We start from the raw sequence: 24,370 nt of genomic DNA, 5'->3' as shown, positions 1-24,370 counted from the left end.
AGAGCGAATACCTGTCCACCACTTGAACCATCTCAGTTTGCTGTTCGCCAAAAACTGCGCTTCGGAACGCCAATGGCTGTCCGAGATGCGGTCACCACACAGCAATCGCCACAGCCAGATCATATTGCGAGTTTGAGAACAAGAGACGCGCCTCTTGCGGCACCTTCAACCTCGCAACGGGAAACCACAGGAGAAATCGAAAACTCCCTCCAAAATTGGGTCGTTAGGGACTCAAACCATAAACCAAACACCACCGACTTGAGGACATCAAACGTCGAATCTCATACAGATAGCAAACCTGGCTCGCGGCTATGGGTCAAATCACTGAAAGACTCTGGAAACTCTGTCCCTCTCGTCACCAGATACGAACCAGCAAGTGAGCAGTCACTCATTACCAGATCTGCCGTCAACAGGTTAGGACTACGGATCCTGCCGAACAAGCCTACAGGACGAACAGTCAAGACAAGCTTTGGATTTCTCGAGTGCCGAGCGTTCGTCAGCATCAACGTTGTGTCGCCATTGCCAGGCAATCCTCGAATTGAAAAAGTTAATGTTGCCGTCGCCGAGGATTGGCTTGTCGCAGCCCAAGGCGTGGAACTATTGGCCGGACGCAGGATCATCGCAAGACTTCAAGAACTTGGTGTCAGCATCCCAGCCGCCATCTCTGACAGACGTCCCGAAGTGAGCTTAGAGCACGCTTTACCAGCGACCTCAGAAACGTCCGCGTCGTCTATAACGGAAAGAGATGGCCAAGGATCCCTGTACTATTCTTGCAAAGATGTTCAGCACCAGCGCGCAACAGGTCTTTCCGACAACCCATTCGACAGAGATGACTCAAGTCTGGGCTCATCCGAAGCAAGCACCCATTTAACCGAAGGATCCGAGAGCGACGACCCCTTGAACTGGAACGACTGTTCCAGCGTCAGTTGGTCCATTGAATCAGACAGCAAAACATCTGCCAAATCGGAAACCCTTAGCGAGTTCGGTCGTACTTTCAAACTGCGGGATGAGGAATTTGGAGGACGTGGCTCATGTTCATACGATGGCAACGATCCGGTGTATGACTCTCTGTCCAGAGGACTCGAGAAAGGCAAAGGCCTCGATTGGGCCAATCTCAACACAACCCGAGCCGTTAGCTCTGGGGAATCGAACGATAAAGATCACTTGGATCCCGCCCCGGCTGGAAAGACGAATCCACAGGGCAGTCTGCCATCAGACATTGTCCCTCGAGCCGCTCAGTACTTCCAGGCAACCGAGGGAAGTCATCGAGAACACGTCAGGGGCATCCGCGCCCGAGAACAGATTTCAGCAATGATGGTGTTGATATGCGCCCTGCTGGCCTTCATGCCTTCGCTAGCGTTCTGCTTTGTTTACTGGTTAGCTCGTTTTCACACATAACTGTTAAGAGCGTCGCTCAATGTTCCTCATTCATTATCTTACTTGTTCAGGTGTATGGCCACTACATCATTGATGTCGACGACTCAACTTAGCATCGTATTGTACGCTTGAGCCATTATGCAGACGGAGAAGACGTATCATACAACGTTTTGCTATGTTCATAGACAATGTATCATTGACAAGTTAAAAGTATACACAGTACATGGTATAAGATGATACAGCGCAGGTATTCAAACATTACTACATTATCCTCATATACTCTTCATCCTCAAAGTCTTCTTTCCAGTCTAGCACCCGCAGACATTGAATTGCGCCACAGAGGGGTCGTGATCACTGACAAGGTTGTCGTACAGTTCCCAGGAGTTGACGTGGATGTGCTCGTAGTGCGTCTGGTTCGCCTTGGAGAGCGCGGGGCTGACGAACATGTGGTCGAGCTGCTGGGCGTTCATGTCGTAGACGTAGGTGTAGCGCTCGTTGACGGGGATGCCGACGACCTCGTCGAGGTCGAGCAGGCCGGACTTGGAGGCGAAGGTGGTCAGGGGCTCGACGAAGGTGAACTCGTTGAAGTCGCCGCTGGAGATGATGCGGGCGTTGGGGTCCTCGGCGAGGATCTGGGCGATGAATGCCTGGGTCTTTGTGTTAGTCTTTGTCTTGGAGTAAGGGGTGATGGGGGAGACATACGCCGGTGACCTCGGCCTGTTCGATGCGCTCGTCGACGCCGCCGTTGTTAGGGGGACGGGGGTCGCCGTGCAGAGAGGAGGATCCGCCCTTGGACGCCCAGTGGACGTTGACGGTGAAGAAGGTCTTGTTCTGGGGGCCGTTGATGGCGCGCCACTCGGCGGCGAGGGGCTTGCGGCTCGCGCTCCACGCGCTGCTGGCGGGCTCGATGCGGCCGGGGTTGTACTTGAGCGTGGGACCAGCAAGGACTTCGTTGGCGTCGGTGCTGCCGCCGGGGTTGGGCTTCCACAACTCGACGACGTCGGGCCTGTAGAGGTAGGCGACGCGGATGTTGCCGCCGGGCTGGCCGCCGTCCTGGCCATCGACGGGGTCGATGGTGACGAAGTCGTAGACGGTGCCGTTGGTGTGGCTCTCGATAGCGGCGGTCAGGGTGGACAGGGTGACGTTGGAGGAGACGACGCCGTCGTTGGTGGGGCCGGTGTTGTCCTGAATCTCCTGAACGAAGATAAGGTCGGGGGTCTTCATGTAGTCGGCGATATGGGCGGCGATGGAGGGGAGGTGGGATGAGGTAGGAGCGAGGTTCTCGACGTTGTAGGCGCCGATGGTGATGCCTCTGCAGTCACCGCTGCTGGTAAGGGTCGTGGCCGGGGCGTTGTTGGCAGCCTCGCTGACGAAGGTGATGGCGGTCAGGGGGAGGATGCGGTAGAAGCCGAAGGCGTAGGTGACCACACCAGTGATCTCGGTGAGCTGGTCGCCCATTTTGGACTCGGGGTTGCTGGTGCCGTCGAGAGGGGAGCCGATGACGATGGCCTCGGGATTGGAGTCCTTGGCAGTCATGGTGATGCCGCCGTGCTCGTTGCGGCCGGTGGCAGGCCAGTCGCCAACAACCCAGGTGTCGCCATATTGGTTGGGACGCGTAACTGCGATGGGGTTCTTGACGGTCACAAGCTCGCCGCTCAAGCTCTCCCAGAAGTCGAAGCCGTAGGACTTGGGGTCCAGGACAGGGTTCTCGGTGGAGATGTTGGCGACGGCGTTGGGCACGCCGTAGATGTCGCCGCCGTCGAGGCTGGTGTACTGTTCGGTGGGAGGGTTGAGGGTGTCAACGCCGATGACAAGCGGGGTGACCTCGTTGCCCTTGGACACGACGACGACGTTCTTGGGAGAGCTGATCTCGGTCAAGTAGATGTAGTTGGTGGCAGACCTGTCAGGGTTGTGAGCTGAGAACGTTTGGGAGGACGGGCGCACAAGCAAGCTACATACCTGTACTCCGCCACCTTGCCATCCAAAGTAACAATATCGCCAACCGTGAGGTTGGTTCCGACAGAGCTGCCGTAAACGTAGACGGCCTCGGAAGTGGCATCGTCGTCGTCGGGCTCGGTGGAACGGATCCAGATGCCGCTGGGACCCTTGGCAAGCACCAGACCGGTGACGTTGGTCACGGTCTGGTCCTTGTACGGGGACAGGAACTTGTTGCCGTTGATCTCGGCAATGGTGAGGGCCGAGACGGCGCCAGCGGCGGAGAGGAAGAGGGAAGGAATCTTCATCTTGAAAGGCACGAGGCGCGGCGCGTCACGAGTCAAAAAAGTCCCAATTGAAGGCGCGCAGAGGCGTTTGAGAATGCGGTCACAAGGCTCTTCCTCTGGATCGGCATCCCAAGCAGAGAGAAAAGATCATCGCAGCGGTTGCCCGTCGGGGTCCCGATCCTTATGTACAGCGATCGAGCTCAACTTCTTGGCATTCTGCCGCATCTGCCCCTCGTGTCCCCCCTGGACGAGGTCGTATCGAAGGCGCGAATGGAGTCGTGCATCGCTGGGTCCCACGGTGCACCCGCCCTTGCATCGCGGAAGCTGCCTCCTTTGCATGTGAGTCTGGCGTCTTGGCGGATGCCATTCTTTGGTGCTCTGTGGATTATCGATGACGACTCAACGGCCAGCTCCGATATTGCAGGTCTCGAGAGACACTCTGACTGGACGGGAGCATCACAGGCATTGTCTATCATGGCAGGGGGCGTATCAATTGGCCTCTTAGAGCTGGCGGTGCCTGGCACGTTTTCGCGGCATTCTCTCAGCCGTTCAGGAGCAAGGGCGTTGCTCGATCGGGAAGGTGAAGGGTCGCTGCGAGCGCGGGAGAGTCGCCTAGCTGGTGTCTAGCTCGAGTGGGGAAATATTAAGTCTAAGAAGAAGGGTGTGGGGGAAAGGAAATAACGTCCAAGGCGAAGAGAAGCATTTGCTTTTGACGGTGGCAGGGCAATATACAACTGCTGCCCGGCAACTCCATCTGAGATCCGAGTAGCTGTTGGACACGGCCTATGAGAAGGCAGGCAATGAGTCGTCAGTTCAACGACACGCCGGGCCAATTCCCTGGCTAGGAACCCAAGGTCGAGTGGACGCGTGGTGAGTTGCTCTTGTTGGCCGAGAGTGGTGGGAAGATGTTGCTGTCGCGGTGGAGGTGCGGAGGAGATGGCAGGAGATGGCCGGAGCAAAGACCAGCTTTCGCAGGGGTGCAATTGATTGAGTTATGGCGCTAATATGTGCCTTATCGCCTGCCAATCACTGGCCTCACGTGCTGGATGACCGCGAGCCGACCCCGGAGCTGCATCCCAGTCCCCTATTCTTAATGACTGCCCCTGTCTCTTGCTGCTTTCACTCACTCACTCACTCACTCACTCACTCACTCACCAAGTCACTCACTCATGACCTCTTTCATCGACTTTGACACAGTACTCAGACTCCATCTCCGTCACAACCCCTGAAATAGAAGCCAAACCAATATCACGCGCTCACACAATGTAACTCATCTGTTATATGAAAAACTTATTGTCTGATTTCCGTTTTTCTGGTATCATATCTATCATCACTAAAACAAGACGGTCCGGCCCTTGAAACTGCAGTGCACGCCTCACTCAATTTCCTAAAACTCCCCCCTCCAAGGCCATCCATCCATCCATTTACAAAGTTGTAACCCAGAGATGAATATGACGCCTTTTCGAAGTAGAATCCCGTCCCATGAGTGATATCCCCCGCAGAAGCCTTATTCCAAAGAAAAAGATCACCGTCTCAAACCCATGACAATTCCTCTGTTCTCGGCAACGACAGGAGAAAAACAGCCGCTGTCCATCTCACATTCTGAGAATTAGCTAGGCTATTTGCGCGCACCACAAAGAAAAAAAAAAGTGTTTCGGTTTTCCTAGAACACACACACATGAACCACGCTTTTGGGCAACAGCTCTACCAGCGTAGCTGCCTTTTCCTCTGGCCGTCGGCGGCCGAAACCCAGATGTCTCCGGCTCGGCCGCATCCCCGTCCTTGGACTTTGGCACCTAAGAGGCCCCCCGGGAAGCATGATGTGCTCCCGTTTACTCCTCGTCCTCAGCGTCGTCGGCAGCTTGACGGGCCTCGACGTGGCGGTCCTCGAGCTCGGCACCGTCGTCCTCGACTTGGCGCTCCTCGACGTCAGTAGAGTGCTCGTCACGTCCGAGAAGGCCGTTGAGGAGAGCGAGAGGGTCGTTCTGGCCAGCACCACCAGCAGCGGCGTTGTTGTTACCAGTGAGCTGCAGCAAGAGAGTTAGCACCCGTCATCATCAAGTGGTATGAGTTCTCGTTATGAGAGTGAGTGACTTACATCACCGAGAAGGCTGCTCAGGATGTTGTTGCCACCGGCAGCGTTCTTCTTTCCAGTGGCTCCATCAGCGGCACCTCCGGCAGCGGCGTTCTTGCCCTTCTTCTTGCCTCCAGCGTTGGCGGTTCCGTTGTTGGCGGCGGCACCTCCGGCGGCGGCGTTGTTCTTGCCCTTAGCCTTGGCCTTGGCTCCGGTAGCCGCATCGGCGGCGGCGGCGGCGTTGTTCTTCTTGCCCTTCTTGCCTCCGGCAGTGGCGGTTCCGTTGTTCGCGGCACCTCCAGCGGCGGCGTTCTTGCCCTTCTTTCCGGTGGCCTTGGCGTTGGCGCCCTGGGCCTTCGCGGCCTTGGCCTTCTTGCCCTTCTTCTTGCCTCCGGCACCGGCGGTCGCGTTGCCCGCGGCGGCTCCGGTGGCTCCTCCGGCAGCGGCGGCGTTGTCCTTCTTCCTGGCGAAGAGGGCGGCGGGGAGGTCGTCCTCTAATATCAGGTGTTAGTCTGGACTGACCGTGATTCTGAAGACCACAAATGTCCGATATGCTTACCAGTCTCGTCGTCCTCGGCGACGTCACGCTCCTCGATGTCGGTGACGGCGGCTCTCTGGCCGCGGCGAAGCTTGGGGCGGACGTCGATGTTGGCGGCGAACTCCACGTCGCGGACGGGCAGGGTCACGGAACGCTCCTCGGTCTGGGTGGGGAGGGCGATGACCTGGGCGGCGATGGCCGCGATGGAGAGGATGAAAGAGCTCTTCATTTTGAAGGATTGTGTGTGTGTGGTGTGAAAAAAGGGCGGAGGGTGGTAGAAGGAAACGGTTTGTTGGTAAATCTACAAGAAAAAAGATGGTTCACAGAACCAAAGAGAATGAAATGAGATGAAGGAAAAAGCTGGACCAGCCAAAGAGAAGGACCTGAACCAGAATTGTAAAGTTGTTGATGGACTGAAGAGTGCCGAGAAGAAGAGGCAGGAAGGAAAACGGATCGGGATGGGGATAGATATAGAGTATAAGCTTGCCTGCGAATCTCCCAGTCGGATCTGGTGCCTGGATCCCCCTTCGGAATAGACGGCGAGCCCTGGCTACAACCATGAGGTCACAGTGCCAAGGAATTGAGACGTCTTGTCAAACAAATGAGGTGAACACTATCTAGGCCCAATGTCACCATGTCAAGCCATGTCACAGACTTCTGATCCTGCTCCATCGGGAGGGCAGTGCAAGAGAGATGATGGGCCTGGCCTATGCTCCTCCTCTTCCTCCGTTCTCCTCCTCCATGTCACTCCCCTTCCTTCCCGCCTGCCTGTCTGCTGGGGGGCCATGGGGTGGTGGAGTCAGGGGAGTCTGGACAACGAGATGGAAGGCCCAGAGCAAGCAGAGACGGACGGGGAAGAGAGGGACGTTTGAGGGAAAGGACGTTGGCGAGCGAATGGGATGTGCGTGTGCCAAGCATCACGACGGCGCCATGTCGCGCCAGCACCCCGGAGGAGACGTGAGCCGGGGAAAGCGGAGACGAGGCAATATCCCAAAAATACGACGCAACGAGCAAAAGCTGGACAAAGTAGCCGATTGATGATGGGCATCGCTACCGTGCGTCTGCGGTTGATGGTGCCGGGTTCACGGTGAGAGAGCCGCCATGGAAGGGCGACGGTTGATCAGACGGCTGGTGATTCAGAACGGCCCCGCCATAGCGGGTTTCTCTCTCTCTCTTCATTCTCTTTCTCTGTGTATTTGCGGAGGATGTACTCTTTCTGGCACGGTTAGCAGCAAACGGGGGGGTTCGAGTGGTCCAGTACAACATGGAGGTGGAAACGGTAGAGACCGTAGTGGTGTTCGGTGGCTGCCCAGGTGCGGCGACAAGCACTTAGAACCATGCACCCTGGCCCAAATTGGTTGGTCGGCAACCCTTCCAGCCCTGTCTATAGTAGGGACTCGATACCATGATGCGATTGCTTGGGTGCTGGGACAAGCCACCGGGGGTGGGAATGATATGGGACTTTGCTGGGAGGGGAAGGGTTTGGGGGTTGGGCGGTTTGATCGGAGGACAGGTTGTCAAACCTGGGATGAAACACGCCCAACACGAGCGCTTGGCTGCTGTCGCGAACGCCATTTCTGTCTCTTGCAACCGCCAATCTCACTCTCACACACACACACACTCTTCTCTCTTCATCCAATGATCCAATAATCAATCCGCTTCTCGCCAGAGTGGGTTATTGGGCCATGGATGATGTCTGAAGGATGGGCATGGACGAAGCGAAAAAGTCTAAATTTCACAATTACAACGGTGCACCCTGGGCTGTTTCTTGACAAGCAGGGGGATCTCTCGCGACGGAGATCAAGCCCCTAGATGGTTGCAGAAGCGAAAGAAAGCGGCATGCTCTTTGCTCTTTGGGCGAACATTCTGGATTCCGCGGCCTGCTGGTCTATCTCTGCCGTCCACGAATGCAACACAGACACATTGAGAGATAGAGACAGACTGGGTAGCTGGGTAAACCGGCTGCGATGGCCGTTCGCGGTAGGATAGCGTGTGTCAAGTAAGACGCTCCCCCACGAGCTTGTCTTCGGAGCCGCACTACTGTACGATGCGCCGATACGGTGAAGCTTGGCTTTGACGTCCCCTGCCGGGGTTCTTCTTCCTTGATCAGCGTAGCAAGTCATCTCCTTTTTGCTGCAACATTGTCCGCTCGCCTGGTGCAATCAAGAAAAATTCGGGCATCCAACCGTCAACGTCCTAGCGAGATGCTTGTTTGCAATGCCGCGGTTGCTGCGCCATTCCGTCCCATCCCGTCCGTTCCCTATTCCCCTTTTCCTACATTAAATGCCGAGGGCTAGAACAAAAGGCGACGCTGCAAAATGGGCCCCCTCCCTTTCCCCTTCCCCCCTGTCACTGGGCCTGACCTGGACAGAAACTGGTCGAGCCTGGCGAAACCTGGCAGGTTGTGAAAGAGACAGACAGAGAGTGGGAGAGAGAACGAAGAAAGCACGGTGTTTCAACTCGTGCATCGAAATGCCAAGGGCTGCTGTCTCGAAGAAATGAACCAAGGTTGGGGGTCGAGATGGTCGCGCAACACGGCCAAGACTCGCAAGAGGCTGAGAATGGGGTAAGAGAACAACAGAAAAAGGCTAAGAATGGAAGAGCCAAGGAAACAGCACCCGGCGATGGCGATGCTTCTGGCCTCATTTGTGGTCTTGTCGAGTCTCAGCCTCCGCAAAGAGAGGCTCAGTTTCCAAATGCTTGGGTTCGATGTCCCTCGTCGAGATTTTCCTCGGCGCCCGAGGCGAGCGCCGCCAGCAACTTCCCCTTCTCTCTTCCTGGCATATGATCCCACAAATCCTCGAGCAACATTCTGGGGATCACTGGGGCGCTTGGGAATGACAAAAAAGCCAAGTTTCTTAGCGAGGGGGGGGATGAACGGATGTGCTGCGATCCTGTTTGGGAAATCATGGAGAATCAGGAGGCGGGAGCACATCAGCGATGATCGGCGAGCCAGAAAATCAGACAGCACCCAAGACGCAGGAGAGCATGAAGTCGAGGGTCATTCACTGCATCCACTCTTCCCACTCTTTCCACTCTTTGCCACAGGTTCCCCCGGGTGCATCCCCCCATATGAGAGAGGGAGACGGAGAGACTGAAAGGAGAGGAGACGAGAAGTGCCGGTGCTCAGGGTGGTTCGCTGCCGTGTAGCATCTCCTCTTTTTTGCAGTGAAAAGGCCCATCTTTCAGGCTGTGCTGGCTGACCCGAGAAGAAGGGAATGCCCCAACGGATCCCGTCTTGGCGGTGTCTATCAACTTCACGTGGCGGCCGTCTATCTGATTCCTCTGACCGTCATCGCCGTGATGCTCAGCTCGCCATGGCCTCAGTGCATCACGAAGGTCACGTGGGAGCTGACGAGTCCTCTACTTCAGAATAGGTCGGGTCTTCCCTTCTTATTCACGTCGTTCCCACGTGTAGGTGCTGGCGTTCGCCGGCAACACCAGCAGTCCTGACCAGACACCCATTCCAAATGACTCTATCCTCCGCAAACGCTTGTCTGGGGTTGAATCGTGTGAGTCTGTATTTAGCAAAAAGACGGCCACCCACCCACCTTCACGACTTCAGACGACTGATGAGGGCGATAACATGCCAAACCGGAACCGAAGCCCAGCGACTATGCCTAAGGTGCTATGCCAATCTTCAGAGCGAGCTGATAGCTGTTCGCCTCGCCGTTTTGCACACGCCACCCGCACTTACATGAGACCAGCCTCGGTCATCCCAAAAAGTCATCTCATCAAGATGAACCTCCCAAGACTCGGACGGTTCTCAGATAGTTGATGCGCCCGCCGGTCCATCATCGTCACTGTCATCGTCATCCAGACTGCACTGCACTGCACCCCCGCAACAGGACGGCCAACGTCGAAGTACCGATGCCGACTCGTCTGATGCTGTACTTTTCCCGCGCAACGCTGCCTTATTTTCGGGGGTGTTCTAGGCATCCAGTCTGTCCGTCCCTTTTCTTACCCGATGCTCTCGCGCTTCGCACCGTTGTGTATGCAGGTAGACAGACGGAGAGTGTCATCTGGCCCATCAGGCAAAAGATGAGACCGCTACCGCTTTAGGCAATTGGCAGGGTGGCTGTGCAGCCTGCGCTGTGCCGCCTACCGAGACGTCCATTATCCTGATCCTGATCCTGGAAGGGCACCCGACACCATCGGAGCAGCGGCGCTGTCACAACGACGGAACACTACGGAACATGGCGAGCTCTGCCTAAGGCTGATGCATTATGATTACGGTGATTGCAGCCATTGCAATTCGCAAAATACGGCGACTGCATGATGGCCTGCCTATCTGCCATGCTGTTCCAACATATTCTGACTCAAAGAAGGATCTTTTGTTTGAGCCATTTTCCCTTTTTAACCCGAGGGAGACCTGAAATCCCATCCCTCAGTGAAGCAGTTGTGATACTCCCCTTCTCTTCTCCCAACGGACCCCAAATTACTCGCGACGAAGAGACCTCAAGTAGACGAAGTAGCAAAACGTTACATTCGGTCGTTGTTTTGTTTGAAGAAAAAAGAGATCTGCTACGGGTACCGCTCCTGAAGTAAATCTCGCTCCCCCTCCCCTTTTCAGTCTCTTGAAACACCAGGTGAAGCCGCTGTCCCGTTGTTAGCGTGCCGTCGCTCGCTCATGTGGGGCCCGCAACCGGCTTGTCCTGCCGGCGTCGATGACTCTCTCGGCCCGTGGGCCGGAGACGAGTGCCGGGGCGGCTTCGACTTTACGCTGCTGTTCGAGGAGGCCGTTCTCGCGGTTCCCCTGCATTGTCTGCTGCTGCTGGTCCTTCCCGCCTGCGCCCTGCGCCTCGCCGGGGCCGATGTCAAGGTCGTTGCCAGCACCCAGCGTGCTCTCAAAGCTGTTCGTCCTGCCACCTTACTACAAACAAATTTGACTTTGCTGTCAATTCCTTCTTGGGTGTTCTAGCTGACGAAAAGCGTGCAAAATAAGTGTGCATCCATCTGTTTGGTAGCCCTCAACCTTGCTCTGCTCGTTCTCTGGGCCACCACTTCGTCTGCCGCCATCACGCACACCCGAGCAACGATTCCAGCCGCTGTTCTGGGTCTGCTCGCCTCGCTGGGAGTCGGCTTGCTATCATGGCTCGAACACGACCGGTCTGTGAGACCGTCCTTCGTCCTCTCGACGTACCTCTTCCTGTCCGTCTTGCTGGACACCGCCCGTGCCCGCACTCTGTGGATGCTTGGCCCGAACCAGACCATCCCGGCCATCTTCACCTGCACGCTGGCCCTGAGGGCCGTGATGATCCTGCTTGAGTCGACCGAGAAGCGCCGCATTCTGGTCCCGCAGCACAAAGGATATTCCAAGGAAGTGACCAGCGGCACCTTCAACCGCTCCGTCTTTTTCTGGCTGACGTCACTCTTCATCAACGGGTACAGAAACATCCTCAAGCTGGAAGACTTGTACCCCCTCGACCCGAAGCTGGCTTCCGAGCCGCTCTACAAGAAACTGGCGGACGCGTGGGGTCAAGGTAATTAATTTCCCGCTGCCACGGCCACATCAATGTCGTAGGGCCGAGAAAGATCTTTCCGCGGGCTAATCTATCTGCCAACATAAAAAAGTCCCCGACAAAACCAGGCCCGGCGCTCTGTTCAGCACCTGGCTCCGCGTGTTCGCGGGACCCATGTCCGCGGCCGTCGTTCCGAAACTCTTCCAGATCGGCTTCAACTACGCACAGCCGCTGCTCGTCCAGCAGGCCATCGAGCTCGCTGGCCTGCCCCAGACCCGGGAATACCGCAATCGCGGTTTTGGCTTGATAGGCGCTTACGTCCTCGTCTACACCGGTATTGCAGTGAGTTTCTTCAGACGAGAGTCCTAGAACTTGATGTCCAAATTTGGATCTTTCGATGGCTCTCTGTTGTAAGTAACTAACACGGTGCGTTGCAGGTTTCGACGGGCCAGTATGAGTGGCGGACGCATCGTACGGCCGCCATGCTGAGGGGCAGCACAACCGCCCTCATCTATCAGAAGGCGCTGCGTTTGGATTTGACTTCGCCCAACGTCAGCCCTGCGGGTGCGCTGACGTTGGTCGGGACAGATAGCGAGCAGATCAGCCAGGGCGTCAACCAGCTACACGAGATATGGGGTGGTCTCGTCGAGATCGGCATCGGTATCTACTTGATCTACAGGCAGCTTGGCGCCGCGTGTGCCATGCCAGTCGCGCTCGTATTTGGTACAGTAATCTCTTCGAAATTCTTCCACAGATGTGAAAGCTAACCGGCTTGAAGCCACCATAATCTTGATGGGATTCTTGGCAGTTCCCACTGGCAAAGCATCCGCGCAATGGATCAAGGCTTCGCAGGACCGGGTCACGACAACCTCCAAGACCCTCGGCAGCATCAAGTGGCTCAAGGTATCCGGCCTCAATGATGTGGCATTCTCCGTCATACAGAACCTCCGCAGTACCGAATTGGTCGTGTCCAAGAGGTACAGAGTTCTCCTTGGCATCTCCATGATGTTGAGTAAGTCCATACCCGCCTAGCTGGCGTTCTGCTCGTGGCAGCTTACACGCAGAAAAGTGATTTGCACCCCGATTTGGTCTCCGATCCTCACGCTGGGCACATTTGCGGGAATCGCCTCTGGATCGAATGAGGTCTTGACAATCTCCAAAGCCTTCACAGCCATTTCCATCTTGACACTGGTGAACCAGCCTCTAGCGGGCATCATCATGGCCCTGCCCATCACAGCGACCGCGGTCACTTCTTTCCAGCGCATTCAGGACTTCCTGAACGGAAAGGAGAGGGCCGACACCAGAGTGGTCACGGTAAGTGAGAAGAGACGCTCAATATCTTTTGTGGCCCCAGAGACCTCGAAGAGAGTTTCCACCCCGATTCAGGACGTTGAGCTCTCAGAGGTCTGCAAATCCGAGGCATGCAGTAAAAGCCTTCCCCAGGATATCATCGCCTCCGTGAAGGGGTCCTTCTCTTGGTCTGACGATGCCAAACCTGTCATTGACATTGAGTCCTGGAGCATTCGACGTCGAGCGTTCACGCTGGTTCTGGGTCCGGTTGGTTCCGGCAAGTCGACGCTACTCAAGGCTCTCCTAGGTGAACTTTCGTCTTTTAAGGGTACCCTCTGCACCAACTTCTCAGGGGCTACCTACTGCGGACAGTCAGCCTGGATTCCAAACGCTGCGGTTCGTGATATTGTTATCGGCCACGGAGTCTTTGAAGAAGCCTGTTACAAGAGAGTGATTGCAGCGTGTGCCCTCGAACAAGACATCGCGAGCTGGCCAAACGGCGACAGAACAGTAGCTGGGACGAAGGGTATTTCTATGAGTGGCGGTCAGAAACATCGCTTGGTACGCTCTTTCATGTCCTCTCGTTGGCGAGAGCACCCTGCTAAACCATCACAGGCCATTGCCAGAGCTTTGTATGCACGTCAAGAGGTACTTCTGCTTGATGATGTCTTCAGCGGTCTTGACTCTGGCACAGAGGAAATCGTGTTCGGCAATCTCCTTGGTAGCAACGGCTTGCTTCGTAACAATGACACGACCGTGGTCCTGGTCTCATCAGACTGTCAGTTACCGCCTCTGTTTCTTGCGTCACGTATTAGCTGACACAAAATTTAAAGCCCGTCGCCTCCCCTTTGCCGACGATGTGGTGTTCCTCAACGAAGACGGCCAAATCAAAGCCGCAGAACTCGCGTCCACGGCCAGCCAACTCTCCAGACTAGTAAAACCAAGCGCTGTGTCAAATACTTCGAAAGATGCAACCGTAGATACATCTGGCCTGGGAAATGAAAAGCCCCCTGAGGCGATCATCAACGCGCTGGAGGAACAGGCAGATGCAACCCGGCAACTCGGCGACTGGGCCATGTACAGCTTCTACGCCAAAGCGGCGGGATGGTTCAGCCTATCTATGTTTGCCGGCTTCATGGTCGTGTTTGCATTCTTCGACTCCTTCCCCGGTAAGGCTCGGCCACTCCATCCCCACCGTTCTCCAATCACTAATCCAGAGCTCTGCAGACATCTGGCTCAAATGGTGGACAGAGGCAAATGAACAGAGACCAAACCAAGATCTCGGCAAGTGGGTGGGCGTTTACGCCGCTCTCGGCGTGGGATCGATTGTCTCGTTCTTTATCAGTATATGGTACGGATACCTCTTTGCCGCGACCACTGCTCCTGCTAACCTCTCGCGACAGGTTTCTCTTCATCATCATCATAAACCACTCTGGCGTCTACTTCCACAGCGTTCTTCTGGACACTACATCACGGTAAGTCATCCCCTACTCTTTGCGCAGTGAAACTAACAACGTCCAGCGCTCCCATGTCATTCCACAGCTCCGTCGACAGCGGCGTCACCGTCAACAGATTCAGCCAAGACCTCCAGCTCATAGATATGGAGCTCCCCGCCGCCGCTCTCGGTGTCGCCGTCGGCGTTGTCTTCGGCATCGCCCGCTTCGTCATGATGTCCGTGTCCTCACGCTACATGGCCGTCATCCTCCCCTTCCTCGTCCCCGCCTTCTACGCGCTCCAACACTTCTACCTGCGCACCTCGCGCCAGATGCGTCTTCTCGACATCGAGCACAAGGCGCCTCTCTACACGCAGCTCATCGAGACACTGGAGGGTCTCGCTACCATTAGAGCCTTCAAATGGGAAGACGCTTTCGAGGCGGCTAATATGCATCGCCTGGATGACTCGCAGCGGCCCAGCTATCTTCTCAGCTGCCTCCAGCGGTGGCTGACTTTCGCCGTGGACATGACTATTACAGTCATCGCTTTGATCCTGATCGTTCTCGTGACGACCCTTCGAGAACAGATCGGACCTGCGTTCATCGGTATTGCGCTGAACAATGTTCTCTCCTTCAGCGGTGTGATTAAGGCGCTTATCACGTCTTGGGTTATGCTCGAGGTGTCGCTGGGCGCGGTGGCTAGGGTGAGGAACTTTGCTGCCAGCACGAAGCCTGAGGGTGCCTCAGATGAGCTCCTTGAACCGGAAGGAGAGTGGCCTAGTCGCGGGGCTGTCGAGTTCCGCGATGTTACAGCATCGTATCTGTAAGTCTATCTCGTTACAGCGAAATGGACTTGACACTGACTTCATCTCCAGGTCAGGGGGCACTGTTCTCAAAGGCATCTCCTTGTCTATTGAACCTGGACAAAAAGTCGCCATTTGTGGACGAACCGGCAGGTGAGCAATTGACCCCGGCCTTACTTCAATCACCATGTGTCTAACACGACCAATAGCGGCAAAAGTTCCATAGTGCTGTCTCTCCTCCGCATGCTCGATCTAGACAGCGGCTCCATCACCATAGATGGCGTCGACCTTTCCACCCTTCCCCATGAATACGTACGCTCCCATCTCGTCGCCGTGCCGCAGGAGTCGTACATCTTTGATGGCAGCGTGCGGCTCAACATCGACCCGAGCGGGACCGTGCCAGACTCTGATGTTGTCGAGGCCCTCGAGAAGGTGAAGCTCTGGGGCAAGATCGAAGAACGAGGCGGCCTCGATGCGTTGATTGACGACAAGTTCTTTTCGCAGGGTGAGGCGCAGCTTTTGGTCTTTGCCAGAGCCATGCTGCGGAAGGGCAAGGTCCTGATTCTCGATGAGATCACGAGCAGGTGTGTGATCGTGCTATTTGTCTCCAAACTTATCAAATCGCTGACGTTTTTACACAGTTTGAATGACGAGTCAAGTCACGTCATTGATGAAGTCTTGCGATCCTGGTTCCAGGACTGGACCATCATCGCCATCGCACACAAGCTGGAATCCATTGTGGACTTTGACAGAGTTGCGGTCGTTGATGCCGGTGAACTGGTCGAGTATGGCACACCGAAAGAGCTCCTTGAGAGGAGTTCAGCGTTCAAATCTTTGTATCATCGGTCATCCACGACGTGTGATTGAGCCAGAAATATTGAAAGTGTAAGACTAGTGGCACAGTTTCTTGTACAACATGCGGATGTCGCAGCTCCATTATTGTAATCATAACCAATGATACCCCTTTCTCCGAAGATACCGAACGTGAGCCCTGAGTGTGATCCAACTTTCAAAAATGAAACATTGGCCGTCCATCGCTATCAGCTTGTTTCCGCGACAGTACTCTACCCATCGACCTCTCGATCATATCCTCCAACTGGATTTACATGTATGAGTAAGGCACGGAAGAAAACGGTACATGTGAATGCTTACCCTGCTGTACTTGAAGAGAAGCCACACCGCCGAAGTGAGAAGGATGGTGACTCCGGCAAATGGAAGATACCAATACCAGGGGGGATCATTAGAAAGGATATCAATGTTCATCCCAAAGGATGTCTGTAGAGTAGTCTGATTAGCAGTTGTCACGGGATAACTGAATGAAATACCGCTTACTGCTATGAATGTGAGAGGTAGAAAGATGAACTAGACGTGTCGTAAGTATTCACAGCCTCCATGTGCATCGCGGTTTACCCACTGTGATCCAGCTCAATCTCTTCAAGCTCGCCGCCATTTTCACAGACTGCCGGGCCTCATTGATGGAGACCAGATTGAATTCCTGAATGAGTGTAAGTATGGCGCGTATAGATCCCGGGTGCATGCCCACCATTTGGATTAGATCCCTTGTAATCTGATCTAGTTGACCGATGTAGTTACCAACATCATCAGAGAATGCGTCAATCTGCTTCAGAAGGCCGTCAAGGTCGGCAACCTCGTCATGGCGGTTGCAGTAATCAGTCGCAAACTTTTGTGCCTCGGTAACGGTGGTCTGTAACCGGCGTCGATAGTGGACCGGTCTCAATGCGTCTTTCAGCAACGTGCCGAGGAGGTTTGGATCGCTGCCGTTTGCCTCCAAAACCTCACCGCGTCGCTTTCTCCTTGTTAGCCCGAAATTGAATATCCCAAGAAGGTCTGAGTGCATACCTGACCATTGATGTTGTTGATGGTATTCCGGACAATGGAGCTCCACCGCTTCTGAACCTCAGAGACCAAACTCTGAAAAAGCTCGATGCCTTTCTCAGGCAGCCAGAGTCTCTGCAGGTTGCTCAGATGCGCGGTTGTCCTCCATGACTGCAGCCCATTCTTGTCGGTGTGGGACGTGACATTCCAGCAAATATGGATCTCATGGTCGCGACCAGCCGATGGCAACGCGATCTCCAGGTAATAAATCCATACACTTCCTTCCTGCGTGTTCTCCGTGAGCTGTTCCACTCGAAGCACAAACGGCACCGATTGCTCCCTCTTGAAGTCCAGCAGGTGGTTAAGCCCCAGCTCCTCAAGACCAGGAATCTTCTTGGTCAACTTCAACTTTGAGAGGTTCCTGTGATTCTAGTGAGCTGACATGACCAAACACAGTCTGCTCATTTGCACCGTTCACTTACATGGAGTAGCGTCCAGTGTCAGCCTGCATAACCGACGTCCACGAGAACTCCCTCGGAATCTGCCTCATAATCTTCGTGCCATGATGCCTGTCCTCGTATATCTCAAGAGAGTCGCCAGACTGCAGACCAAACACTGTTCGGATCTTTCCTAGATCAAGGTCCTTCGTGTCAGCCTGGTTGGCCACCAGCATATGGATGAGCTCATAGTTGCGCATCTCCATAGCTAGACTGAGCGGCCTCGTCCCGTTGACATCCGTGGCGTCGACATCGGCCCCGGCTTGGATTAGCCGCTCTGCCATCTCGACATCCTTCTCTTTGGTCGCAGCGTGCAGGGGCGTCCACTTCTCGATGTCGGTCGTGTTAACGTTGTACCCAACGTCAAGCAGGAACTCGACCAGAGAAGTCTGCTTCGCGCGGATGAGGAGATGGAGCGTGACCTTGTCCTTCTCACTGAGCAGCCGCGCTACTTCTTCTTGGTAGTGTTTGGCTGCCCACCACAGCGGTGTCTCGCCATAGCTATCTCTCGAGCTCGCAGGAACCCCAGCGTCTAAAAGACGGATCGCTGCGTCTTTGAGTCCGAAGTAGGCCGCCAGATGAAGCCCAGTTACGTCTCTGGGGAACTTCGGGTTGTAGCCACTGTGCTCGTATCTGAGCGTCTGGCATATTCCATCAAGTCTGACCCGATCTTGCAAGAGGTCCATGATATTGTCATCCATGGGGCACGATCGTGCATGATAACCCCAGTTGCATGCGGCATACTGGAGCAGCGGCTGTACATGCAGTTTCTCCTCGTATTCCCTACCTGACCTGAAGAAACCCTGGTTGGCCGGCATCTGTAGCTTGACCTGGAACGGGTTGTGCTGCGGCTGGTAGGAGTGAGAGTACAACTGAGATGAGTGGTATAACTTGTCCATCATGCGAGGGAGCCAGGGACTGCGGGATGAAGCCTTCTCGGAGGTCGCCTCGGATGACTCGGGTTCGTTGTGGGATGACTTTGAGGATGGTCTTTTGGGTTCATTTGAAGAGTCTTCGATAACCCAGTTGGCTTCGCTCGGAGCTGTAGAGGAAGAGATCAGTATGTTTCCTGGGTAGAACATTTGTCTACGAGCCAGAGACAGTCGATTGGAAAGAGAGTGCTCATTGTTCCTTGTCGCCTTCTCCGTAGGTAGTCATGAATATCGTCGTCCAATAAAGCTACAGTATCCAAGCGGAAAATATTCTACTATTAGAACGAGATCTGACTCACATGGAAGGCACGCAAATGCCAGTATCCTGACACAAGCCTCGGTGATCATCTCCTGCGCGTTCGGGAAACGCTCAGCGTGCTGTCGAAAGTACTCTCCCGCCGCCGAGTGAAAGAATCGAACGACTCCTGTGCCCTTGTCGACCTGTACAAGCCCTCTCAGAGCCGATAAGATCGTCTTGGGATTGACGGTGTGATACAGAGGCTCGACGGCCTGGTGGAGAGGCTCTTTTGTGTTCCAGAGATGCCTTGTGGCATTTGCGGCTAACGCATGCTGAAGCTCTCGCATGGAGAGTGGCCTTTCAGTGTAGACCAGCCAGTCCAATGCGCACGAAGCAGTGCTGGCGTCCGGTCGGCTCAAGATGTTGTCCAGAAGCCTGTCGAAGAGAGTGTTGAGGCTGCTGCCCAAGGTCTTCCACGCGTCGGGGCTTCGGGCGTCTGAGGTGTTGGATGTTTCTAGCACGCAGTCCACGATCTGTGTTGCGAACAAGAATCTGCGAACCTTTAGCTATCTTGTCTTTGTACTTTCGGTGACACTTACATTCCCTCCGCACCCTCTAATATAGAGGGTACAAACTCTGCTGATCTATGCCACAGCTCTTCATTGTCTTCAAGACGATGCTTGATGTATCGTGTCAAGTCATCGTCAGTGTCTTTACTGGTAATCTCCAGGGTGCCGGCGGAATCGAGGACCTCCAGCTGCGGAAATATGCATCTTGAAGTGATTAGAATATTGAAGTCGTACTCGTCTTGAAGCATTCGAACCGCCGAGATGAGATGTAGCAAGCTGTCGTCTCTCAGCTCATGTATCCCGTCAATGATCAAACAGGGACTTTTCTGGTAGCCATTCTTGCGTCTTACTAGATCCAAGGCAAATCGCCTTTGGCCCTCGTCAAGAACACTCTCACCAGCCTCTTTGACCAAAAGTTGTAGTTGTAACAGAACGTCTGTACTGGCGCCAATGTCCCCCGCAAGCTGTGCTAGGATGCATTTGTAAAAGGAATCAGCTGTCGCAGCGGGGAACTGATCGCAAAAGAAGTACGCGACTGATCTCAGCCCACGGAGCTCTTCGATGACTGCCGACGCTAGGAATGACTTTCCTATGCCCGGAGGACCGGTGACCAAAAGAGCCCTGCCTTCGTCCTGTTCCCACTCATGGTACGTCAAGTTGCCAAATACCCACTGACACGTCTCTGGATGTGTGGCTTCGACGTTTTGGTGGTGCCGGTCGCTGTGGTCTGAGAAAGACCAAAGACCCTCAATGGCATCCTCCAATGTTTCCATCATGAGTTGCGCCAATCGTCACGAGAGAGTATCAATCGAATCAAATTAAACAGAGAAAGTGGATGAACGGGGACAGAATGATGAACTTGGCAACACGCGTGTTGGTCTCGACTTCAGCAGCACTAAGCGAGGCCTTGTCTAACACCGCCTGCAGCATGCGCCTCCCAGGCTTCCTCCGAGGCTTACTTGCAGGAGACATCTCGTGTGTTTCTATTGGTCATGCTAGATTATTTGTGTAAGACATACGGGAAAATTGGCTAAGAATTGGAGATCGGCAACCACAGGGCCAAGTACCCGCAGCCTGATCCTGGGGGCCTGGTTATGTGTTCTTGGCCTTGTAATCCCTTGGAGCGAGGATGACGTTGTACTCGAGCTCGAGCTCAGCCTTGTCGTCGCCCTTGAGAGGTTTGAAGTCGCACAGGAGATCGTCCTTGACTGCGAAGACGGTGTCGGTTGAGAGCCAGGGATCGTCGTTGGGGTACAGCTGGGTGGTGCATCCCCTGAACTCTGGGTGTGTGACCTGTTTTCATCGCGTAAGCTTACCACCTCAAATCCCTTCAGAGGAAGCATGCTACTGACCATTATATGGATATGCGCCGGCCGCATCGGGTGCCGATCCATCATGTTCAACAGCTTGAAACTGGGTCCATCGCGGGGAAGGCTGTATGCCGTCGGATGGTAGCAATAGAACCAGTACCTTCCCTCCTCATTTGCGCGGAATTTGCCTCGAAGGTTGTTGGGCGTTTGGTTCTCCGGGTCCTGGAAATCATAACGGCCGTTCGACGACGCCTGCCAGATATCGAACACTGCTCCTGGGATGCCCTTCCCCGTGCTGAGATCGGTGATGGCGCCGTGCATCTTGCAAACCCGGCCGTCGGGCGCTGGATCTTGGATGATACTGTCTCCTAGCTCACGGAAAGGCGCATCAGGCGACCAGAAGGGGCCGAGAATGGACGAAGAAGTTGGGTCGAGGTTGCCTTCTGTAACGATTTTGTTCGCAATCTCATCAACGAGTCTTTATGTAGTCTATTGTCAATCACAAGACTGGTTTTGGGACAGCGACTTGAGACTCACGATTCGAGGCCGAGGATGTCAGACACGCGATGGGCTTCGTTGCGAGTTTTGTTCGATATCTGACCCACGGAGTTGACGAAATGGACAGCCGTCATCCATTCATCCATCGTCAACTCGACTTCGCGCGTGAAATCGTGAAGGTGGCGGATGAAGGAGGTCATGATTTGTCGGTTTCGAGGGGTCATGTTAGGACCCATGGTATCAATTACACGTTGAGTGAAGGTAGGATCAAATCTATGGGTCGTAGGCTTCTTGTTGCGGCCGCCACCTTTTGTCGCACTCGAAGCCCATTTTGCGCAGGGTTGTGTTAGTGACAAGGGAGTTGTGAGTTGCGGCCGTTGACGAAGACTACGTGTTGCAACTTGGCGGCAACCAGATACGAGTGTTCTTGAAGAAAATGGCAGCAACATGTTGCAATAAGAGCTTAAGAGCAGGCAAAGCACCAAAATCACAGAACAGACCAAAACATCGCAACGGGCAACGGAACGGGAGCATTGAGTTGATTAATACTTGTGAAGTGTGTTAAACTTTCTGTATGGCGGGTCGCAATGGAACCACCCTCGAATCACCCAAGACAAAACACACGAGCCAACGTTGCAGGGGAAGAAAGTCAATTCAGATGCTGGTTTATGCCGATGCCGTTGAAGAGATGCTTGGAGTTATCGACGGCGAAGTCTTCGCTTGTCTCACGCACACAACTTCTTATGAGATGAGTTCCTCTAGGTAGCGAGCGTCTTTGCTCCCCACCACACTGCTATTTGTCTCTGCCCGAACCTGAGTGGCTGGCTTCAACCACACTTGCGAAGCTAAGATGGAGAACCCGGGGGAACAGGGGGTTTAGGTGGGGATACGATGAGAACCTCGGAAGACTGACTAGCCATGGCTCCGCTGACGGAGTCTTTTCGACCGACAAGTTCCTGTCCAGCAGCCGGGTGTCACTGCCGTGTCGCCGTGGGTACGGGGAGAAACGCAGCTTGCAAGAGGTCTCGTCCCTCATCGCTCGCTGGATCATGAATCTCGAATCATGATACCGATGACAGAAGGTCGAGGTCCGGCAATTGAACACACATGAAGAGACATAGTTCGGACGACCGCCAGTCTTCAGTATATGTCAAGATGCACATTGTGAGAAGCCCCGATCAAATCGAACGAACCAGCCTCGTCTGATTATAATCCACCCATCACCACCGGACCGTGAAATCATAATTCCTGAAGACGGCACTGCAGCAAAGCCTCTTGGGCGAAAGACAACCCAGCTCAAGCGGAGGAAGAACACTCTGCCGGAAAGCGACCTCTCAGCACCCAATTACCGCCACATCTCCCGAACGGCCCCTCCAACTCTCCAAAAACCCCACATCCCAGCGGGTCGCCCTTCTCCATGCGCATGCCAAACCGCTGCCCCTCGTCGTCCGGGGTTCGGAAACGAGGGGCAGCACGAGAGAGCTTCTTTCTTCTCCCCCTTCTCTGGGCCAAAAGAGCTTTTGCGATGCAAGGTGGAAACCTCTCATAATCATTAGCCAGCTAGGAACGGAGCTCTAAGGTAATGCTGCCTCGGTGGGACTACCCGGGAACCCTCGCTCCTAGTCATTCCGAACCGTAAAACCACACGCGACTTTTCTCTTTTTTCCCTCTTCTTCCCTTTTTTTTCCCCATCCCATTTCACGTGTTTCCTCTCTTACATCCTTTCGCGCCTCAGTGACGCATCCAGCCCATGCTCCTGTCGAGAACATCCCGCCTCTTCACACGTCATCGGGCATCTACATACACCAGGTCCTTCTCGACAACGCCGCTCAAAATGACCATCCACCACCTCATGATCGGCACCTGGACGCCCCCAGGTGCCATCTTCACCGTCGCCTTCGACGATGAAAAGTTCACCCTCGAGCTCGTCAAGCGCACCGAGATCCCCCAGGAACAGCCCATATCATGGATGACCTTTAGCGTGAGTGACTGAACCCTCCCTCCTTTTGGAGTGTCTGTCTGCCATTGACCAATTGGCTTACACAACCCCGTCGACAGCATGACAAGAAGAACCTCTACGGCGCCGCCATGAAGAAGTGGTCCAGCTTCGCCGTCAAGAGCCCCTCTGAGATCATCCACGAGGCCTCTCACGACATGACCCATGACCGTATGCTCACCCTCACCTTGTCTCCCAAAAACCCCATCACTAACACCCACCCGCACAGCCAACGCCGCCCTCTCAACAACAAACACCCGCGCAATCTTCCTCCTCGCAGCCCAAAAGCCGCCCTACGCCGTCTACTGCAACCCCTTCTACAAGCACGCCTCCCACGGCAACATCTTCTCCGTCTCCCCCACCGGCAAGCTCGAGACCAACGTCCAGAACTACCCCTACGACCCCAACACCGGCATCCACGGCATGGTCTTCGACCCCACGGAAACCTACCTCTACTCCGCCGACCTGACCGCCAACAAGCTCTGGGTTCACAAGAAGCGCGCCCCCGACTCCCCCGAGCTCGACCTCGTCGGTTCCGTCGACGCCCCGGACCCGGGCGACCACCCGCGCTGGGTCGCCCTCCACCCCTCGGGCGCGTACCTCTACGCCCTCATGGAGGCCGGCAACCGCCTCTGCGAGTACGTGATCGACCCCGCCACCAAGCTGCCCGTCTACACCCACCGCTCCTTCCCCCTCATTCCCCCGGGCATCCCCGGCGCCAACAGCAAAATGTACCGCTCCGACGTCTGCACCCTCTCCCACAGCGGCAAGTACCTCTTCGCCACCGCCCGCTCCAACAGCTTCGACGTGACCGGCTACATCGCCGCCTTCAAGCTCGACGACAACGGCCACATCGAGAGGCAGATCTGCCTCAACCCCACCCCGACGAGCGGTGGACACAGCAACGCCGTCAGCCCGTGCGACTGGAGCGATGAGTGGCTGGCCATCACGGACGACCAGGAGGGCTGGATCGAGATCTACCGCTGGCACGACGAGTTCCTCGGCCGCGTCGCGAGGTTGCGCATCCCTGAGCCTGGTTTCGGCATGAACGCCATCTGGTACGACTAAAGAGATGGATGGGTAATGTTTGGATATAGAGAGCCCCGGATGCTGGGTTCACACATCACATAAGACAAAACTACAAAATTTGATGATAAATATTAAATACCAGATTGATGCGATTGTGTGTAATGTGCGCGGTGCCGTTGTATAGGTTACAGAAAAGGCGTACCGTGGTAGCCGCTCAAATTACTATCGATATCATACAAGCACGAAATTCGACGATCCCCTACGCA

The 24,370-nt window shown here is 55.0% G+C and overlaps 6 protein-coding genes across 6 annotated transcripts; 2 read left to right on the top strand and 4 right to left on the bottom strand.

Moving 5' to 3' along the window:
- Positions 1-1,685: 1,685 nt before the first annotated feature.
- CGCS363_v002283 (uncharacterized protein) lies at positions 1,686-3,620 on the bottom strand (the record flags this gene model as incomplete). The annotated part of the gene is made up of 3 exons (XM_036634132.1): positions 1,686-2,024; positions 2,080-3,277; positions 3,337-3,620. The coding sequence occupies 3 exons, from the start codon at positions 3,618-3,620 to the stop codon at positions 1,686-1,688; spliced, it is 1,821 nt and encodes a 606-aa protein (XP_036500708.1).
- A 1,811-nt stretch (positions 3,621-5,431) lies between these two features.
- Positions 5,432-6,440, bottom strand: CGCS363_v002282 (uncharacterized protein; the record flags this gene model as incomplete). Its single annotated transcript, XM_036634131.1, has 3 exons — positions 5,432-5,626; positions 5,698-6,167; positions 6,233-6,440. 3 exons carry the CDS (start codon positions 6,438-6,440, stop codon positions 5,432-5,434), a joined length of 873 nt encoding a protein of 290 aa, XP_036500707.1.
- A 4,401-nt stretch (positions 6,441-10,841) lies between these two features.
- On the top strand, positions 10,842-16,066 carry atnG-6 (ABC transporter atnG; the record flags this gene model as incomplete). The annotated part of the gene is made up of 14 exons (XM_036634130.1): positions 10,842-11,066; positions 11,157-11,694; positions 11,786-12,015; positions 12,111-12,396; positions 12,452-12,685; positions 12,743-13,524; positions 13,579-13,741; positions 13,797-14,132; positions 14,191-14,314; positions 14,367-14,438; positions 14,485-15,219; positions 15,272-15,352; positions 15,409-15,783; positions 15,841-16,066. The coding sequence occupies 14 exons, from the start codon at positions 10,842-10,844 to the stop codon at positions 16,064-16,066; spliced, it is 4,407 nt and encodes a 1,468-aa protein (XP_036500710.1).
- A 142-nt stretch (positions 16,067-16,208) lies between these two features.
- Positions 16,209-20,044, bottom strand: CGCS363_v002280 (putative ankyrin repeat protein; the record flags this gene model as incomplete). The annotated part of the gene is made up of 9 exons (XM_036634129.1): positions 16,209-16,295; positions 16,352-16,474; positions 16,532-16,561; positions 16,614-16,694; positions 16,743-17,006; positions 17,060-17,456; positions 17,518-18,574; positions 18,764-19,254; positions 19,302-20,044. The coding sequence occupies 9 exons, from the start codon at positions 20,042-20,044 to the stop codon at positions 16,209-16,211; spliced, it is 3,273 nt and encodes a 1,090-aa protein (XP_036500709.1).
- Positions 20,045-20,363: 319 nt separating this feature from the next.
- Positions 20,364-21,315, bottom strand: HQD2-1 (Catechol 1,2-dioxygenase; the record flags this gene model as incomplete). The annotated part of the gene is made up of 3 exons (XM_036634128.1): positions 20,364-20,564; positions 20,624-21,059; positions 21,119-21,315. The coding sequence occupies 3 exons, from the start codon at positions 21,313-21,315 to the stop codon at positions 20,364-20,366; spliced, it is 834 nt and encodes a 277-aa protein (XP_036499991.1).
- Positions 21,316-22,913: 1,598 nt separating this feature from the next.
- CGCS363_v002278 (Carboxy-cis,cis-muconate cyclase) lies at positions 22,914-24,143 on the top strand (the record flags this gene model as incomplete). Its single annotated transcript, XM_036634127.1, has 3 exons — positions 22,914-23,060; positions 23,138-23,246; positions 23,305-24,143. 3 exons carry the CDS (start codon positions 22,914-22,916, stop codon positions 24,141-24,143), a joined length of 1,095 nt encoding a protein of 364 aa, XP_036499992.1.
- Positions 24,144-24,370: the final 227 nt, after the last annotated feature.

This window comes from Colletotrichum siamense (assembly GCF_013390195.1).
Source record: "Colletotrichum siamense strain Cg363 chromosome Unknown KSG_Cg363_contig02, whole genome shotgun sequence".
Lineage (NCBI taxonomy): Eukaryota > Fungi > Ascomycota > Sordariomycetes > Glomerellales > Glomerellaceae > Colletotrichum > Colletotrichum siamense.
The sequence above is the reverse complement of the archived record's forward strand: the minus strand, read 5'-3'. Positions and strand labels throughout refer to the sequence as shown.